Consider the following 18,826-nt stretch of genomic DNA (forward strand, 5'->3'; position numbering starts at 1 on the left):
ATTGTTTTTCTTGCGCAGACATATTAACATTATATTTCATTTGGTTATGATATTTTTGTTAGAAATCCTACATGACATTTTTGACATAAATTTGCAGATTCAGCAGCCGTAAATGGGATTAACACACACACACGCACGCACGCACGCACGCACGCACGCACGCACGCACGCACACACACACACACACACACACACACACACACACACACACACACACACACACACACACACACACACACACACACAGGCACTGTTGAGCAGATTCCCTCTCACTCTCTCCTTCTGTCTCATACACTCACCCACAGACGATTAGTGCAGCCGAGGATTCGACCAATCTGAAACTAATCTGGTTACTGTCCCCAGTGGTATGTATTTACATATTTGTATGAGTGCGTACGTATACACAGCAATGTACACACTGCCTTTATACACACCTGGTTGAGATTAATGTGTGTATTTGTATAGAAATGAGTGTCACCCTCTCTTCGGATGCCTGCGGAGGTATTTTTGTGTCCGACCAGTGGATAGCAGATTAGTATTGATTCATTCAGATTCAATGAGTATAGTGTACAGCTTGTTTTAGCCAATGACCTGTCAGCAGTTGGACAGTAACCATGGATGTAATTTGTTGTCAGATTAAAGTATATTAATGTACCATGTAGCTGTAATGCAATCTTAATAAGCTTCCTGTCGGCAAGCCTGATTTTAACTGATCCATGCAGGTCAGTGGGATTATTAGTTTGTAAAATGTATAGAATGACTTCCATCCTCCACTGTTATGTGCTTGATCTGAAATCTTCCAGAACATTCTCAGTCACTAACTAAAACCAAAACTCAAAGGGAAAAAAACAGTTTAAAATAATGCTGCTGAAGTTTGCCACTCAAAAATGTAAATTTATATGCAGAACATAATGTGGTGTTTTCTTTCTCTTAAAAACCCCAAAAGAACCAATTAGAGGGTCATTACAGCATTGAATCAACAGGTGGTATCATTAAAACCTTAACAACATCCATCCGTGTTCCTCACTTACACAGGAAACTCAAGAAGCAATTTAAATTATTACAGCCCAAAAAAGCAATGATAAAAAAAAAATCATTGAATCTCGTCTCATCTTTATGTTATGTCTTTATTTTATGTTTTGTACCAACGATACGATAACAATAAGTATTGGTACCGATAAGCGGTATTGCCATTGATATTCCCCCCACCCACTCAAATTTAATCTAGTTGTGATTTCCCTCAAGTTTAAAATTGTTCCACTAGAAACCACTAATGAATATTAACAAGACTGTTTGAATGCAGACATATGTTGCAGAGACTACTAGAATCATACATTCTGGTGTGATTTTTAATGCATCAAAGGGTTAATTAAGCATTTCTGAAGTGCTTTAGAGGATATTTCAAAGTATCGAGACCTACTGAGAACTACTGCCACCAACATGACATGTCCTTACTCTTTGGAAACGTTGTTCTTACCTTCCTCACAGTTATCGCCCTTATAACCAGTATTGCAGATGCAGGCGCCTATGATGCAGATACCATGTCCTCCGCAGTGGATGTCGATGCACTGATTGGCTGGAACGTCGCACTCGGTGCCTTTCCACCCGCTGTGGCACTGGCAGCGACCACGGGAGTACTGGCCGTTACCGCTGCACAACACCGGACAGGCGGCTGGGTCCGGAACATGCAGGAAGACACATCAGTTGGAGATACTGGCTTTATACCGCAATTACATCAGTTACAACCCCAAGATTAAGTCTGTTGTGTCTGCACTGTGCAAACAGCTAATTATGTGGATTCATATTCAATGAAATGCTATTTAAACTTTAAACACTAGATCCAATATTTAATGTTACCTTTGCCAACATCTCTTGCATCTAAATTTGGAAATTTGTTTCCTTAAGGTGTGAACAGACACATTTTTGTGTGTTTTGCTTGGTTGAACCTGAACCTGGTATCAGAACAGTCCTAGCCTATGCAAAGTAGCAGATCACTCACAGGTCAGTGTGTCCCTTTGATAAAGCTTTCATCAAAGGAACACACTGACGGTGAAGAGGGAGAGACTGAACAGCAGCACAGCGCGGCCCTCATAGTGTGCAGGTCACACTCACTGCTGGGATAACAACCCTGGAACAATTACTGCCTCTCTATGGGTGGCACAGTGTGTGTGTGTGTGTGTGTGTGTGTGTGTGTGTGTGTGTGTGTGTGTGTGTGTGTGTGTGTGTGTGTGTGTGTGTGTGTGTGTGTGTGTGTGTGTTTACCTCGAGAGCAGTCAGGCCCCAGAAATCCTGGGAAACAGTGGCATATTCCTGAGAGACAATCACCGTTTCCATGACAATTCTGAGGACACTCCATAATCGACTCTGATTTCGAGAGAGAGAAAGTGTGTGTGTGTGTGTGTGTGTGTGTGTGTGTGTGTGTGTGTGTGTGTGTGTGTGTGTGTGTGTGTGTGTGTGTGAGAGAGAGAGAGAGAGAGAGAGAGAGAGAGAGAGAGAGAGAGAGAGGGAGGGAGAGAAGGAGCGAGAGAGAGAGAGAGAAGCTGTTTATGGGTGCATATTAATTGGGTAGAAGAGATTTACAACTTTATCTTTTGAAAAAACACACACGCGTACATACACACACTGAGAGATCACTCCTCTGTGGTTGCCGTAGTTACAGCCAGTCAGTCCAATCAACACACTCTAACATCCAATTACCCCACTGTGTCTCTCTGTTTCTCACACACCAATGTTGGCTCTCTGCTGTACCTAAGTGGCCATCCCCTGCACACGCACAAGCACAAGCATGCACGCACACACACCCACCCACATGTTGGTTGCCATGTATTGAAAATCACATCTGCTCTAGTTAATGTGCTCCCCACGAAGCTTATCAGCAATAATTGCAGTTACTTGAGCTACAAAGTGCGAATGTCATGAAGTCGAGAGCAACCAAATTAATTTGGTCAATAAGAGTGAAAAAAAATCATGACCAACATGGTCAAATGCTTCACTTCTCTGCTGCTATCTGATTTCAAGTGCAGGATTAAATGATTATTACTGCAGAGATTTCACTCTGAACCTTGATTTCTGAAAGACAAATATTATCTGTGATGTTGTCGATTGTTACAAGCCTCAATACCTGCAGTGCTTTGAACATTTTTGAAATAATATGATGATAAAAATTCTCGTTTTTTATTTGATTTCATGCATGCTTGTATCATGCATGTTCTCTTGGTGTAGCCACATTTAATGATGTTGAATGGATTGAAATGCAAGTGCACGGACACACTCTTACAATAAATCAGGAGTAATTCAGACACATGTTCACTGTTCCAAACACGCATCCTGCTGTGTCTCACCGATGATGATGGTATTGTATGAGACTTGTTCTGTGTTGCGTCCGTCGTTGTAAAATGCCAGATGCCAGATTCCCGTGTCCAGGTACTGGATGAAGCCAGCCTCGTGCACGTTTACCGAGCGTGCATGTCTGGACCCTCCCCCGGACTCCTCCTCGTAAGAGCCACCTGGGTGTGCGTGTACTGAGTCAGCATCACTGAGGGCCCGTTTGTCTTTGGATATGAGGCGACTACCGTCGAGCAGCTCCACAAAGTCATACTGGAACAGAAAAATACACAAGATCTTTGAATATATAATACTTACAACTAGAACATACAACTTACAACTAGAACATTCAACAGAAGATACCAAACCTAACTAGCATTTTAATTAGTATTATATAAAAAAATATGTAATTTTTTATTTTTTTATTTAGCCAGACTTAAGGTGTAAACAGAGCAGTGTTGATCAGTCCAAATGTCTAATCAGTGCAACACATGAAACACTTTGGTCCATAACATGAAATAATATATCAATTATATATTTCTATATATACTGTATAGTAATAAATGATGGCTGAAAATGTAGAACCCCGTGTAAAATGGAAATAAAACCAGTATTCAATGATTTGCAAATCAGGTAAACCCATATTTAACTGCAAAGGCAATATATCAAATGTTGAAACCGATACATTTTATTGTTTTATAATAAAATATATACTTATTTTGAATTTGATGACAAATAAGTTGGGACAGGGGCATGTTTTTATGTTTTGCATCATTTCTTCTTTTAACAACACACTGTAAAGATTTGGCAGCTGAGGAGACCAGTTAATTTTAGATTAGATGATTTAGATTTAGACTTTATTAATCCCACAGTGGGGACATTTAGTCGAGGTTTTGAAAGAGAAATGTTGTCCCATTCTTATCTAATGAAGTTATTCAGCTGTTCCTCATTTCATGATGAAATGTTTTAAATGAGTGACGGGTCTGGACTTCAGGGAGGCCAGTTTAGCACCCAGACTCTTTATTACAGAGCCATGCTGTTGTAATATGCACTGAATGCAGTTTGACATTGTTTTTCTGAAAAACGCAAGACTTCCCTGAAAGAGACGTTGTCTGGCTGTCAGCACATGTTGCTCCAAAACCTGTATATATCGTTCAGCATTAATGGTGCCTTCCCAGATGTGCAAGTGACCCATGCCATGTGCACGAATTCACCCTCATACCATCACAGATGCTGGCTTTTTAACTGAGCGCTGAGAACAAGCTGGGTGGTCCCTCTCCCTTTTAGCCCAGATGATGCAGAGTCCATAATTTCCAAAAATAATCTCAAATTTTTATTCATCAGACCACACGACAGTTTTCCACTTCACCTCGGTCCATCTTAAATGAGCTCGGGCCCAGTTTTAAACAGTTCACGGTTCACAGACATTGTTTTTCGGAAGTGTTTCTTTGCCCAGACTATGATTTTCATGACAGAATTGTGTCTGTTTTTAATGCAGTGCCACCTGAGGACCCCTGACCTTTTCTGTGGTGCGACCCTAAGAGCAAATTTCACATTATTAGTCCTCGACTTTATGGTTCATGTTGACCTGTTAACTAATCGACCTGTTTGAAGAACATTTTGAATTTCCTAATTACAAACCTAAATGAACACAGTTTGCTTCATTTTTCCTCATACAGCTGTAACACATACACCCACATTCTATTTTCTCAGAATTGTTCCACACCAGAGATAAGACTGAAAAAACAGGGTAAAAACAACTAATGGGAAACCTGAATGGATTAGGGTATGACAAGGACACACACACTCACTTGTCTATTATCTAAAGTGCTGCCACCGAGCTGTGATAGTGGTGGCATTGTATGAAGCTGTCTTGTACAGATAAGTGGATTAGTCCCTTGATAGAGGACATGATTCACCACACAGAGATGTAAGTGTAGTCATTAAAGAAGTAGTTTAGTTTTGTAAGAAGCTTATCTGCTTCATTATGAACTATAAATCCATAAAGCACTTGACCTCGACACACTTGCAAAGTTGCCAAAGAGATTTTGACATTTTGGGAGGCAGACTTTTTTCAGCCTGTCTGGTATTTGTTTAAAGTAGAAAAGCCGGAGAAAAGTCAAGGACAGGCTTTCAATAAAGGCTATATTTGAGACCTCAAATCATGGAGTAGCCATTGATTCGATTCAATAAGATTTCATTCTGACATAAGGAGGAAAGCATCATTTTAGATTCTGATGAAGTTTGTGTTGTTTAAATTCCATCCTCAGCTGTAGACTCAGGTGGTTACCAAGATACTGTGATCAACTGTGCCTGCTTCTTTCCTGTATCATAATGTTCTTTGTCTCATCTGACATCCTATTTCAGGATCATGGCACATATTACAGTCAGTTTTTTTTACGGCATTTGTTTCACTGGATTTCTCTCTGACTCACTTCTGGTTTTCTTTGTATCATCACGTGGTTTAAAGTTGATTAATTCCCTTTCACACTTGTAATATAACATGGCTGTCTTCGTCTGTCTTTTAAAGTGATAGTAGTTGGTCAGTGTCCTTGACATTAATGTTCCTTACAGTTTCATTCAAACATGACAGGACATAAACAGAAAGAAACACATGCCTGTTCAGTTTAAATGTTAGGATGGCGAGGAGAGAAGCGTTTTTTTTGTTCTTTTGGACTGTATCACTGATGGATATGAAACTGTTGGTATTTACTATTGAAGCCTTAGTTAATGACTGTCGTGTGTGTGAGAGATGCTCACCCAGGCCTCTCACTGTGAAACCAGTGACTGCCTTTATAGATGAGTCGCATTTCATGTTATTAGATATCAGATTGTGCTGCTTGTCTTATGATATCCACACACAAGACTTGATTTTAATTTGGCATCTTATTTAACTTATGCTTATGCACTGTGGATATTCATTCAACTCAGGCACCTACTCAAACTGAGACCAACATTTGAATAAGCATCAGATTATTTAGGGGACTCAAACTGGGTCTGATTAAAAGTCTAAACTCCGTTGTGACTTGCTTGAGCCGTATCGACATTCAACCACGTGTGTGAATAGACATGCGTGTGTTTGCGTGACCAACCTGTGTGTGCGAGGGCGGTAGGCCTTTGCGTCCATACACCCCAACAAGAGCATCCCTCTGGACTGAGATGTTGAACTTCAAGAACTGTGGTTGGTCGATGTATAGCTGGGACCTCCAGAACACACCTTAATTAAAGAACAACAAGCAGCAAGAATCAATCAGTGATTTAAATATTCGAATACTACCCGAGTCACGTTCAGGATTTCTGCCTCTGTACACAACACAGAAATATGGTTACACTGCAACACAAAAACATAGTGGATTTCCCTATACTCACATTTCAAACACATATTTGAAATATTACATCATTATTTTACATTTTTCTTTTAAAAACCATCAGTGTTTAGTGTTGACATTTATTATTGATTTGCCACTTATTTTTATCTCCTGGAACTGCTGCTGATGAAGTTGATTCATTATTAAGTGGCATACTTTAAACATCAGAAGGAATTCTTTTGCACATAGCAAAATATTTAATCTTTCAAAACTCCTTTTGTGAGATGTTAAAAAAATATTGTAAATAATATAGAACAAAACTATTTATAAGTAATTACTTAATTTACAGAATGTACAGTTTCATAGCGCAGCATATCTTCATTTTAATTTCACGTTCTTCATCTGAGTGGCAGCCTCACATTAAATTCCCGCATTGAACATGGAGACTCGTTTTTGTTATCTGGTCTACGTTCACTGATACTGTGAAAATTGGTTGGACAAAAAACAGCAACACGTGATTATATCACAACATAATACCACAGCACTACATCCTGAGAACACCATCAGGACTATACATACCACCAGATCAACTTTGTGGAAAAAAAAGAAGTAGATCATAGTGGCAGGGTGCTGTAGCATGACATCACCTGTGTGCACGTGTGTGTGTGTGTGTATGTGTGTGTAACTCACCTGGTGGAACCTCTTGTATGGCTCGTCTCCCCACGTCCACCTCTCCTGTGTCTATGGTGTTGTTCTCTAGAAGAAACATTTTACCTGCAGAGAGAAAAACTGATTAATGGGAATTCTGGGAAACATCAATAATTCACTTGTAATAGTATCTCCGCAATGGTGAAAATATAATTTAATGCAAAAAAAAGAGAGAGAGTTGTAGCTCTTCCAAAGTGCTGACATCTGCAGAAAAAAAAATCACCGGGCATGGTTTTTCTGTTTGTAAAGCAGATCTGATGATCACGTTTCTGAATAAGATCATTCAAGTTCTGTATTGTGTAACTAAACATCTGAACTGAGACCTGAGTCTCACTAAAAAAAATGGTTCTGATGTTCTTTGACATGTATGAAGGGCACATCTGAACACATGCTCTCGTGAATTGCACATGTTCAAAGTGCTGGTTTATAAGTCCCTTCCTGGTTACCTTTGCATTCTGGAGGGAGGGAGGCAGGAAGGGAGGGAGGGACATTACACACATTCATTACACTAATATGAGACACACGTGTATCGTTTATTTCTTAACGTAACCGACCCACACTCCTGACCTCTCTCTCTTTCTCTCCAGTCGACTGAAGTTAATGGGCCTGTAATAGAATACCTAACTCTTACACCCATGTCATAACAGGAGCAGAGCATTCTGTTTCCAACATCTGAAAAAGCAATCGAGGGCTAACACTATGCAAGAGTGTGAGAACCAACTTTCTCCCACCTCTACTTTCTACCTTCTTTATTATCTGATCCTGAGCAGATAAGAAAGCAGATAGCTAACCTGCTATAATTCCATAAGGCTCCAAACATTTAATGTTGAGCAGTTGAAGCTTCTTTATTTGTAAAACGAAGAGAGACATTATGCGTTTCTTTTCCCTTGTTATTGTTTCAAGCTAAGATTCAAAAACTTCCAGTAAACATCCTGCTCCTCCAATATTTAGCTTGCCACCTCTCTGTTCCATCCAGCTCTGCTTTGTGTTTGTGAAGAGAAGAGACAAAGGAAAGAAAGGAAGAAAAAAAACAAGAGTTCAATGAGAAAATTATGGATATATTAAACTGAAAGAGAGTGACAGGTAGAAAAAGAAAAGACAAAGACGAGATGCTAATGTTTGGTTTAACAAAAGGTGTGATTGACAGAGGGCGGTCAGCTTTAACCAGCCAGCCGAGCTTTAATTGAGGTATGGTTTCCATTTCAGTGCTGCTAATCTGTGAAGCTGTCCTCAAAGCAAGCAAAGCACCACATGCTCTACATCAGTCACATACTGTATGTGGATTTACAACACACACTGTACTGCATGGAGGCTTAGGCATTAAAACAAGAAACGGTCTGCACTTCCTCACCTTAGAGTCAAAGGTTCTGTGCCGTGGGGCCCTCTGTTTGTGTATTTGTGGATTGATTTCTGCAATGGTACACAATCCAGTATAATATAGGTTCTCGTTACTGTTACTGATACCGTGGCACCTTTAGTATACTTATTAGTTGTGTAAAGTAAGTCAGCACTGTCGCCTCAAAGCAAAAAAGGTTCTGGGTTCGAGCGTCGGCTGGGGCGTTGGCCTTTCTGTGTGCAGTTTGCACAATCCGGCTTCCGCCCACCATTAAAAAAACATGCTTCTTCATTGGTGATTCTAAATTGCCTGTATGTGTGAATGCAAGCGAGCGTGTCTGTTTCTGTCTCTCTGTTGGCCCAAAGTCAGCTGGGACAGGCTCCACCCCCACGACCCTGTTCAGGATAAAGTGGGTATAGATGATGGATGGATGGCACACTAACTTGAAGCTGGTTTAAGGTGAGAACGCTGGGCTGTAGCAGAAGAATCCCAAAAGAGAAACATGTACAGAGATACTGATGTTAAACGACATCCTAATTTAGAATTTTGAAGAAATAATGCTAAACATTATTTCGCATAGGCTGTGTCGATACTTCTATTCATCACATGTAAGTGGAGCAAGATTAGCTTCATTATCTTTATGAGGATTTTTCATTATGTGAAGGTACAGGAAGTTCAGGAAGTAGAGGTCCACAACATCAATGACACCGAGGACAATATTTATGAACAGTGTATGAAGATCTGTGCTTTCAGTTGTCTTTGGTTTTGTTTTGTTTTTTACCTTTTGGACATTCATTCTAATGTCACTGCTTGTACATTGTGCACTACAGCTTTATTTCTTAATGCATCATGAAACTAAAGCCACAGACGCACTCCCCATTGTCAGAATCATCTGGGTTCATTAAATACGTTGTGACTCATAACCCCCGTCAGACACAGCTAACGTTTGTGTGTTTGGTATGAAGCAAAGTCAAACGTCAAACCGATAATACAAAACGTCAGAAGCTGAAAATGGCTGAATACAAACTTGTGGTTTTTTTCATCCATCAGAAACATCAACCTCCGACTCTCAGTTGTGTTTTCAGGTAAACACCGCAGGTTATAATGTAAAAGTCTGTTATGATGAAATCTGATTTACATTCAAAGACACATAATATCACTCTGTTTAGGTTTTTAAAATACACGTCATACAGCATTTGTAAAATGTTCTGTGCCTCTAAATTTTGCAGTTGTGAATCTTTCTGTGTGAAACTGAACATTTTTCAGGAAAAATGAACTCCTCACTGCAGTGGTACTTGCATACATTGCAATTACAATTTACATAGAAAACAGATTGTCTGCTGCATTGTTATAAAAATATGTCACATTTCAGCAAAAAAAAAAATTCAGCCACCTCGAGTGACTTAAATTTCAGTTTGAAGCCAAATGGCTTTCTCCTTTCTGCATCACCACCCTCTCTGGTCTGAGCAGAGAAACTTTAACTGGAGCACCTTCTCGCCAACTTTTCTCGTTGCCGTTATTGCTTTTCATGTCAGAAGGAAGGACAACATTTTTTTGTTTTTAAATATGAACTCACCGTTGTCTGTAGACACCATGAAGGTGTTGGGTGTTGTATCTCTTCCCCCTCCTCCGTTCTCAAATGCACCGTATCCCTCACTCTCCTGAAGCTGCCAGTTTAAACCGAACAGGTGCATAGCTGCAGAGAGGAGGGGAGATAGAAAAAGAGGAGCAAGAACAGGGTTTATACAGCGGAATGCAAAATGGAGTATCGGGTAATAAAATGAATTGAAGTGAAGAGAAAGACCAAGAAAAGATAATGCAAAACAAAAAAGGAATAGTGACAGAGGGAGGGTTGGAGAAATATGTGAAAGGGAGGGGAAAAAAAGACAATAAATGAGAAGAAGTGATGGAAGGACAAGGAAGAAAGAAAGATTGTGTAATAAAACAATAAAAAAGACAAAGATAAAAATATTCATCTATGTATGTCATAAACAAATGAGGAGGGGAGTGAATATAAAGTATGAAGATCTGTCTGCCTGTCTGTGTGGTTGCCTTAACTGCAGTACACTGGCAATGGGTTTTTCTGATCGTGAATAACATCTATAATGCTCTGCACACACACACACACACACACACACACACACACACACACACACACACACACACACACACACACACACACACACACACACACACACACACACACACACACACACACACACACACGTATAGCATGCCATGATATCATGATATAGAATGGAGTGTGTATCATCACAGGAAGCTTCCGGCAGCTTATCTGATATAACGCTATACAGCAGTCACCTCTACCACCTACATGTTCTCTCTCTCTCTCCATGTGTGTGTGTGTGTGTGTGTGTGTGTGCGTGTGCATGTGTGTGTGAATGCAAGGGCCCTTTGGCTTGTAAATCCCTTGCTCTTGCCCTGTCCTTCTCCTTCCATCTCAATTAACATGTCGACAGGTAAAAAATAAATCAATTAAAAAACAGTCAAAATATTATCCTCCAAACAGGAAAAAAAAGTCCCGACTCGTGAAGCTCATTTCTATTCATCTCATACTTGCATTCCCTCCTACTGCATGGTGTCTGCTGAATTATGCTGCATGTCTGATGAAGAACTGCCGAGCTGATGAGGCATTTTACAAAATAAAGCAGCAGAGGGGGAATTTGTTTTTCTGCTTTGCTGAGTCAATATAAACGAATTACACACTGCAGTTTAATACTGTGTGTTGTCTGGGTTTACGTATCGATATTACACAGAACGAACGATGCTCTATTTCTAGTCTCATTCTGCAGTGCTATTCATTCAACATAACTGTCAACCAAAACCTGATTTCTACAGATTACTATCAATGCATCCCATGACTGAAAATGCATCCAAACCTGAAATTTACATGCTCTATTAGTTTTTAAGAAAAAAATCCAAAGGGAACCTCAATACAGTCAGACAGCAGGATAGTTATAATTGAATACAATGAACTCAAACTGAGAGAAAAGATCAACACGGTGCACAAAAAAAATCCAATCCACGTTTTTACTGCACTTCAAAGTTTTTACTCAGTTTTACTTGATTAGGATGCACCATGTGATCAGAGCTGGTCGCACTTGGATCCACTCAGCTGTTTGACATATTGACCTACAGACCTGAGAGTAGAGGATTGACCCAACAAGACTGTATCTATTGAAATCCGGACGTGGCCAGATTGAGCCCTGGCTCGTGTCCCAAGCTCGGTCTCACGTAGGAAAGCAGCGGACCTATAAAGCAGTACATATATCTCAATACCTCAAACAAATGTGATCAGGTCAATTCTTTTTGTTTCTGTCCTGAGGAAAAATGCCCAAAGTGCAACACAGAGATATGTGTTCCTCTGCCATCTCTCAAACAACGTAAGTAAGAAATAGCTTTCAGGAGTTATAACAGTAATGTAAGGTGGAACGGTTTTGCAAATACAGTGTAGCTGCTGCGGAAATGTTTTTTGAGTCGCGTTTACAGAAAAGGAAAAAAACAAAAAACAATCAACAACATGAGACATCCAGAGGAGCATCACAAAAGAGAAGTCTAGATTTAATTATTTGGTTTGACCTGAAGGAGATACAACTGCACAATTAGACATTAAAAGGGTTTTAAAATATGATGGGATCATGAATATCTTCATGAATGTGAGATGTAAATGTTATGGCAATCAGCCCATTAAATATTGCTATAGTCACCCTTTTATGAACATTTTAGAATAGATTCATGTTGTGCAGCACTAAACTTAGATGATCTGGTCACAGGAATAATGCCTTGCTTTCTGTTTGTACAACATCAGCATCAGTGTCCTCCACAAAGAGAAAAGTGACTGAGCTTTACAAACAGCTGAAAGAAGTTCATGTACCCCCTTGTGTGCAGACTTTTCTTAATATTCGATCAGCTTTCATTGGAGTAGTTTTTTCAAAACTGAAATCTCACATTCAGACCCACTTAATGCTATGACTGGACAGTGTTGTGAGGTGAGAGAGAAGCAGGACATGTACATTTGTGAGCGACCCAATGTTTCTTTAGGGAGATCATCTGAAAATGTGAGCAGTTATCCCCGTTTTTAAAAATGATTACAGCTCCCCCTTAGGGCTGGATATCGTTCAAAAGCGTTTGATTGCAGGAGTGGACTTTGACAACGCTAAAAAAAAAAAAAAATCCATTTTAAACAAAAAATAAATTTACATTATGGTACAACTTTTTATTTTTGTTGCATTTTAGAAGAGGAGAGTTTATTTTTTTTCTGTATCTACGATGAACAGATATCCACGAAATGCCTCACATGGAACGCTACATTTACCGATGTCCCATGAACACCTCACATGCTTTCAGTAGACACTAGTTGTCCAGCTGCACATTGAAAAGGGCTGCAGTTACTGCAGAACATTCAACTCAGACGGGTGTGTGAGCATTAATTTGTTTTTTAAAAGAGTGAAGCAAGGCGTTCTGATGTCAGATTTAGCGACTTAAAGTTTAAAACAAGTGTTTTTTTGTTCGTGGGCAGAGTGGAGGCTACTTATGTTAACTACTGTTGCTCACTGACACTGATGGATTTACTCCTGTGTAAACAGAGCAAAGGTTTTAAAACGAAAAACATGTTGGTGTGGATGTAGCCTTCGTATCAAAATTTAGTAGTAATAAGACATTTTTCAATGCTAGATACTACCGAAACCAAATATGGACAGCGCCATGAAAGTATCAAAGTACCCAGCCCCGCTCTCTCCTCGTGATGATGTCCAGTTTGTCACTTAACTTTAATCAAAAAAACAAAAAAAAAAAAACAAATATCTGTTCATGTTATTGTACATTTAAAAAAGAGGGCGGCACGGTGGTGCAGTGGTTAGCACTGTCACCTCACAGCAAAAAAAAGGTTCCGGGTTCGAATCCGGTCCTGGGCCTTTCTGTGCGGAGTTTGCATGTTCTCCCTGTGCTTGTGTGGGTTCTCTCCGGGTTCTCCGGCTTCCTCCCATCATCCAAAAACACGCACCTCAGTTCAGGTTACCTGGCGCCGCGCTAGTGGCAGCCTGCTGCAGCATCTCCCCCCTGAGAGCCCCCCCCCCCCTGCTGTAGTGAAGACATTTCCCCTCGGGGATTAATAAAGTGTATAAAATCAAAATCAAAAATCAAAATAAAAAACTCAGCCTACCTCTGTGCAACCCAGTATCACGGCAAAGTGTGAAATAGACACGCCAGTCCACTACAGCAAAAAGCTAAGATGCTGTGATACTGGGCTGCTCTGTGGCCACTCAGGACAACTATAAATACTTTTTATTTCTTCATAAATATTTTATTTTATTTTCATTAAAACTTCACCATGACCTGGCCTTATACAATGGAACAGGATGTGCAGTCATAGTAATGGTCACTTTCACAGAGCTCTTAACTAAAGCCTGTTGATTAAAAGAGAGGGAGCTATTTTTTTTTTAATGAGATTTCATTATTTACCAATATTTTATGTTCTTAATTACATCATCTCCACCACCCAAGACAACCCCCCCCCAAAAAAATAAAAATAAATATATATATATATCAGTGGGTTTCTCAAAGTTTGGGAGCCTTTTAAAATCACACAGCCCATAAACGGGACGCTAACATAAAACCCACATCTTTTCTATCAGATGTTAAATACGGGAGGAGGCCCACGTCCCATGACAGTACATGACACAGGTATGAAGAATCAGAAGGAGTAAGCTGTTTGTGTTGGTGAAGAACACATGAGGAGTCTGGACTGGATTGCTCTTACAGTAGATACAGTATTAGAGACAGGAACGTGTCAAGGACCAATTACTGATTCAACTTGGGAACATTTAGTGAGATAAAACCCCTGCAGTGAATCCCCTCGCCATGCCCCATACACACTCATACACAATTATTCCACACACACACACATACACAACTCTCTGCCTCATTAAATTAGAGTCCTGCTGTGCTCGCCTGCTACCCACAGCCCATTATGGTGAGGACAGGAGCAAAGGGTCATGGGAGAGTGCTGGCTAATCGACAGGAGCCTGCGTGCAAGTGTGTGTGTGTGTGTGTGTGTGTGTGTGTGTGTGTGTGTGTGTGTGTGTGTGTGTGTGTGTGTGTGTGTGTGTGTGTGTGTGCGTGTGCGTGTGCGATAAAGTAAGAGGATTAATGGCCATGGTAACAGTCATACAAGACTGATTCTCTCGAACCGAACCATTTTAGGAAATTTGGAAATGATCAAAACATTCCATCGAAATTTGGTTTGTGGATTTAAGGATTTAAAAAGTCTATAGTGTGGTTGAATGTTTGATTCTTGTTACATGGAGGCACTAGTAATTGACATCAATTATATATCCATCCTTAAAACCACCTGCTGTTTGGTTGCCTTCAGTTCCCAACATATGCCCCATTCTTTCTACACATTGGTGATTCGGGGCTGTGAGGAGAAGTGAGCGCCAGAAATCATCCCATGGAAGCATTTAAAAAAAATAATAATAATAAAAAATAAATAAATCACTGCACACAAGAGAAATACTTGGATCAATGGAAAACTGACCGTCCTACCGTGTTCAAAGCAGGTCTGGAATCAACGACCTACAGTAATGTGCACTGTCAACCTCCGCTATGTCTGTTCGGAGGAGGAAATGATCCCTGCTCAGCCTTGATAATCTCTGTCGCACACTGAGAGACCACAGCTCCTTCACTCACCAATCGAGAGGCAGAAAACGCATTAAGAACATAAGAAGTCATATGCAGATGAAACTTCGCTTCTCTTTGTGTTGTACTCTCGATATAAAGCTGTTGGAAATGACCCATCTCCTCCTGAGTGAGTACTCAGAGTGTGGAGCAGCTACAAATGCTGACGGAAGAAGAACCGCTGCCATTAAATAATGTGGATCCCCAACACATCCATCTTTCACCCACATAGGTGTTCTCACTTCTAGTATGCTTCCTGATTACACTTAGATCTCAGGACTGTGTGGGTGTGTGCACAATGTGCTGAGTAGACTTTTGGCACGACAGACATTTTGACTTGAGCGAATCATAAAATACTGTACAGTGTACAAATGCCAGGTTCAGCCTATGTTACATTTCAGTCTGATGAGATGTTTCACCATGTCAGATCAGACAGGAACTCTCACATAGAGATGACAGACTGCTGAGCAGTTGGTGCCTTCAAAACATGGGTGAAGATACTCTGAGCAGTGAGTCTCTGGTGCAATCTCTGGGGAGGTTTACTATTTGAAAGAGACATTCACTGCACCTGTCAAATGAAGGAAAAATAATGTATCTGAAAAAAGAGTGATTGCTCTGGGTCAGACTATTATCAGCCTAATATCTGACTGGCATAATAGCATTAATCAGTCCCTCCAGGATTTTGTGGCATTTTTGCTCAATTGCGTGGCACGTTTTCTCAAAAATTGCAATGCAATTTGCAGAGTTTTAAGTGAGTTTCTTGCGGTAAAATTGCGGGAATTCAAAAGAAAATGCAAGTCGAGAAAGAAAACTGAGATTTTGTTTTTAAAGCACTACCTGATAAACAATGATGTGTAATAAATTCTGTGATAATAATCATGCTGCACATCTCATAAAAGTGACATAACTGTACAGAACAGTAATATATAAACAACAACTACATCTGCTGTCAAAATAAGAGATTTAGATGTGTGCACAAAAAGAAGTGCAGCATTTAATTAGATCATTTTAATGTGAGGACCACATTTCCCACAAATCCCGTCACTTCCAGGTTCTCCGCTTGTTCTGGTTTCCTCTGGAGTTTTATTTGGTGATGAGAGAACAGCAGCAGAGCTATTATTATTATTATTATTATGTTAATTTTGTTAACAAATATATTTTTGTTTAAAAATACTTACTTTATGCCGTTAATACTTTTAGCACAGCTTCTGCTGATGACATTTCTTAAAAAAAATTACGGGAATTAAAAAACTAAAAATGCAAGTTTCCACATATATTGTGGAGATTGCTTGAATTTGCGTTAATTATTGTGATTGCAAGATTTCCTAGAGGGACTGGGTAATGATGGCTCGATCACATTTAGGTGTCTATGCGTAACGAAGAACCCATAACAGCAGGGAATACATTAATGGTACTCGTTACACCAATGCTTCTGTTTAAGACAAGCCAAAATGTCTGCTGTAAAAAGAAAAATGTATGAACTAGTTGCCGCCTCTTGCACCAGTAAAATGGAGGGATTTCCATTTTTAATTTTTCAAGTTCTTACAAGGAAAGTGAACAGTTATATTTCAGCCCAGTATCCTAAGAAGTGACATCCATATTGGATGATTCTGCTCCTTAAAATGTATTTCCAATGCCAATGTACTGTTTATGAAGACAATATCATTTCCTTTGCAGAATATGCAATTGTCTATTAATTTGATGAATTATTGCCATTGCTTCAAAAGAAAAAACTCAAAAAAATATATTTGTGAGACGACAGACAATAAAATGCAAAACTCTCAGGATGTGCTCTCATCACTGTTAACCTATCCAAATATCCCCCCCGATTGTGATGCCCCTTGTGTGCACAGAAGAGATGAAATGATATGGGAGGATCAGTCATACAAAATCATTTTAAACAAAAAATCATAGAAACATTTATTTTCTTAAAAACTGTGCTTTTAGACTTTGTGTGTCAATTTGACTTGTTGAACCTTACTTTTATTGAACAGTTTCTGAGAAATCAGTTGACATTGAGCACAAAAAAGTATTGAGCTTCTAAATTAAAGATGGCAACAAGGACAGATTACTTTAAATTTAACTCTTCATCACCAATATTCAAGCCTACCTATGTCTATAGGCGATGTTTGAGGCAGAAATGCTGAACAGCAGGAGTCCTGAGTGAGAGTGCTGCTTTGCATTTTGGATACTGTGTCCTCATTATTTTACTGACATAGCAGATTCACAAGAGATTAAAAAACCTATCTCCACTAATAATTACAAATCATTACGCTGTAGCTCCCGAGGTGATACTACACCCGTGGCAATATACAGTGCATCCGGAAAGTATTCACAGCGCTTCACTTTTTCCACATTTTGTTATATTACAGCCTTATTCCAAAATGGATTCAATTCATTTTTTCCCTCAAAATTCTACACACAATATCCCATAATGACAACGTGAAATACATTTTTTTGACATTTTTGCAAATCTATTAAAAATAATAAAAAATAAAAAAATCACATGTACATAATAAGTATTCACAGCCTTTCCCATTACACTCAAAATTGAGCTGAGGTGCATCCTGTTTCCACTGATCATCCTTGAGATGTTTCTACAACTTGATTGGAGTCCACCTGTGGTAAATTCAGTTGATTGGACATGATTTGGAAAGACACACTATATAAGGTCCCACAGTTGACAGTGCATGTCAGAGCACAAACCAAGCCATGAAGTCCAAAGAATTGTCTGTAGACCTCCGAGACAGGATTGTATCGAGGCTCAGATCTGGGGAAGGGTACAGAAAAAGTTCTGCAGCATTGAAGGTCCCAATGAGCACAGTGGCCTCCATCATCCGTAAATGGAAGAAGTTTGGAACCACCAGGACTCTTCGTAGAGTTGGCCGCCCGGCCAAACTGAGCGATCGGGGGAGAAGGGCCTTAGTCAGGGAGGTGACCAAGAACCCGATGGTCACTCTGACAGAGCTCCAACATTACTCTGTGAAAAGAGGAGAACCTTCCAGAAGGACAACCATCTCTGCAGCACTCCACCAAGCAGGCCTGTATGGTAGAGTGGCCAGACGGAAGCCACTCCTCAGTAAAAGGCTCATGACAGCCCACCTGGAGTTTACCAAAAGGCACCTGAAGGACTGTCAGACCATGAGAAACTAAATTATCTGGTCTGATGAAACAAAGATTGAACTCTTTGGCCTGAATGCCAAGTGTCATGTTTGGAGGAAACCAGGCACCGCTCATCACCTGGCCAATACCATCCCTACAGTGAAGCATGGTGGTGGCAGCATCATGCTGTGGGGATGTTTTTCAGCGGCAGGAACTGGGGGACTAGTCAGGATGGAGGGAAAGATGAATGCAGCAATGTACAGAGACATCCTTGATGAAAACCTTCTCCAGAGCGCTCTGGACCTCAGACTGGGGCGAAGGTTCATCTTCCAACAGGACAACGACCCGAAGC

At 40.1% G+C, this 18,826-nt stretch overlaps 1 protein-coding gene across 5 annotated transcripts in view; it reads right to left on the reverse strand.

Moving 5' to 3' along the window:
- The window catches only part of tenm3 (teneurin transmembrane protein 3), a 340,668-nt gene that overhangs the window by 106,472 nt on the left and 215,370 nt on the right, over positions 1–18,826 (reverse strand). For all 5 annotated transcript variants that reach the window (XM_069712012.1, XM_069712016.1, XM_069712015.1 and 2 more), the window contains 6 exons: positions 10,253–10,372; positions 7,323–7,406; positions 6,417–6,541; positions 3,342–3,597; positions 2,263–2,364; positions 1,478–1,672 (listed from right to left, as the gene is read on the reverse strand). In XM_069712012.1, the coding sequence (XP_069568113.1) occupies positions 1,478–1,672; positions 2,263–2,364; positions 3,342–3,597; positions 6,417–6,541; positions 7,323–7,406; positions 10,253–10,372 (882 nt within the window). The remainder of the gene's footprint in view (positions 1–1,477; positions 1,673–2,262; positions 2,365–3,341; positions 3,598–6,416; positions 6,542–7,322; positions 7,407–10,252; positions 10,373–18,826) is intronic.

The sequence above is a fragment of the Brachyistius frenatus genome, unplaced genomic scaffold (genome assembly GCF_029030835.1).
Source record: "Brachyistius frenatus isolate BFR_SWC_R1_liver_20210118 unplaced genomic scaffold, ASM2903083v1 Contig_105, whole genome shotgun sequence".
Classification (NCBI taxonomy): Eukaryota; Metazoa; Chordata; class Actinopteri; family Embiotocidae; genus Brachyistius; species Brachyistius frenatus.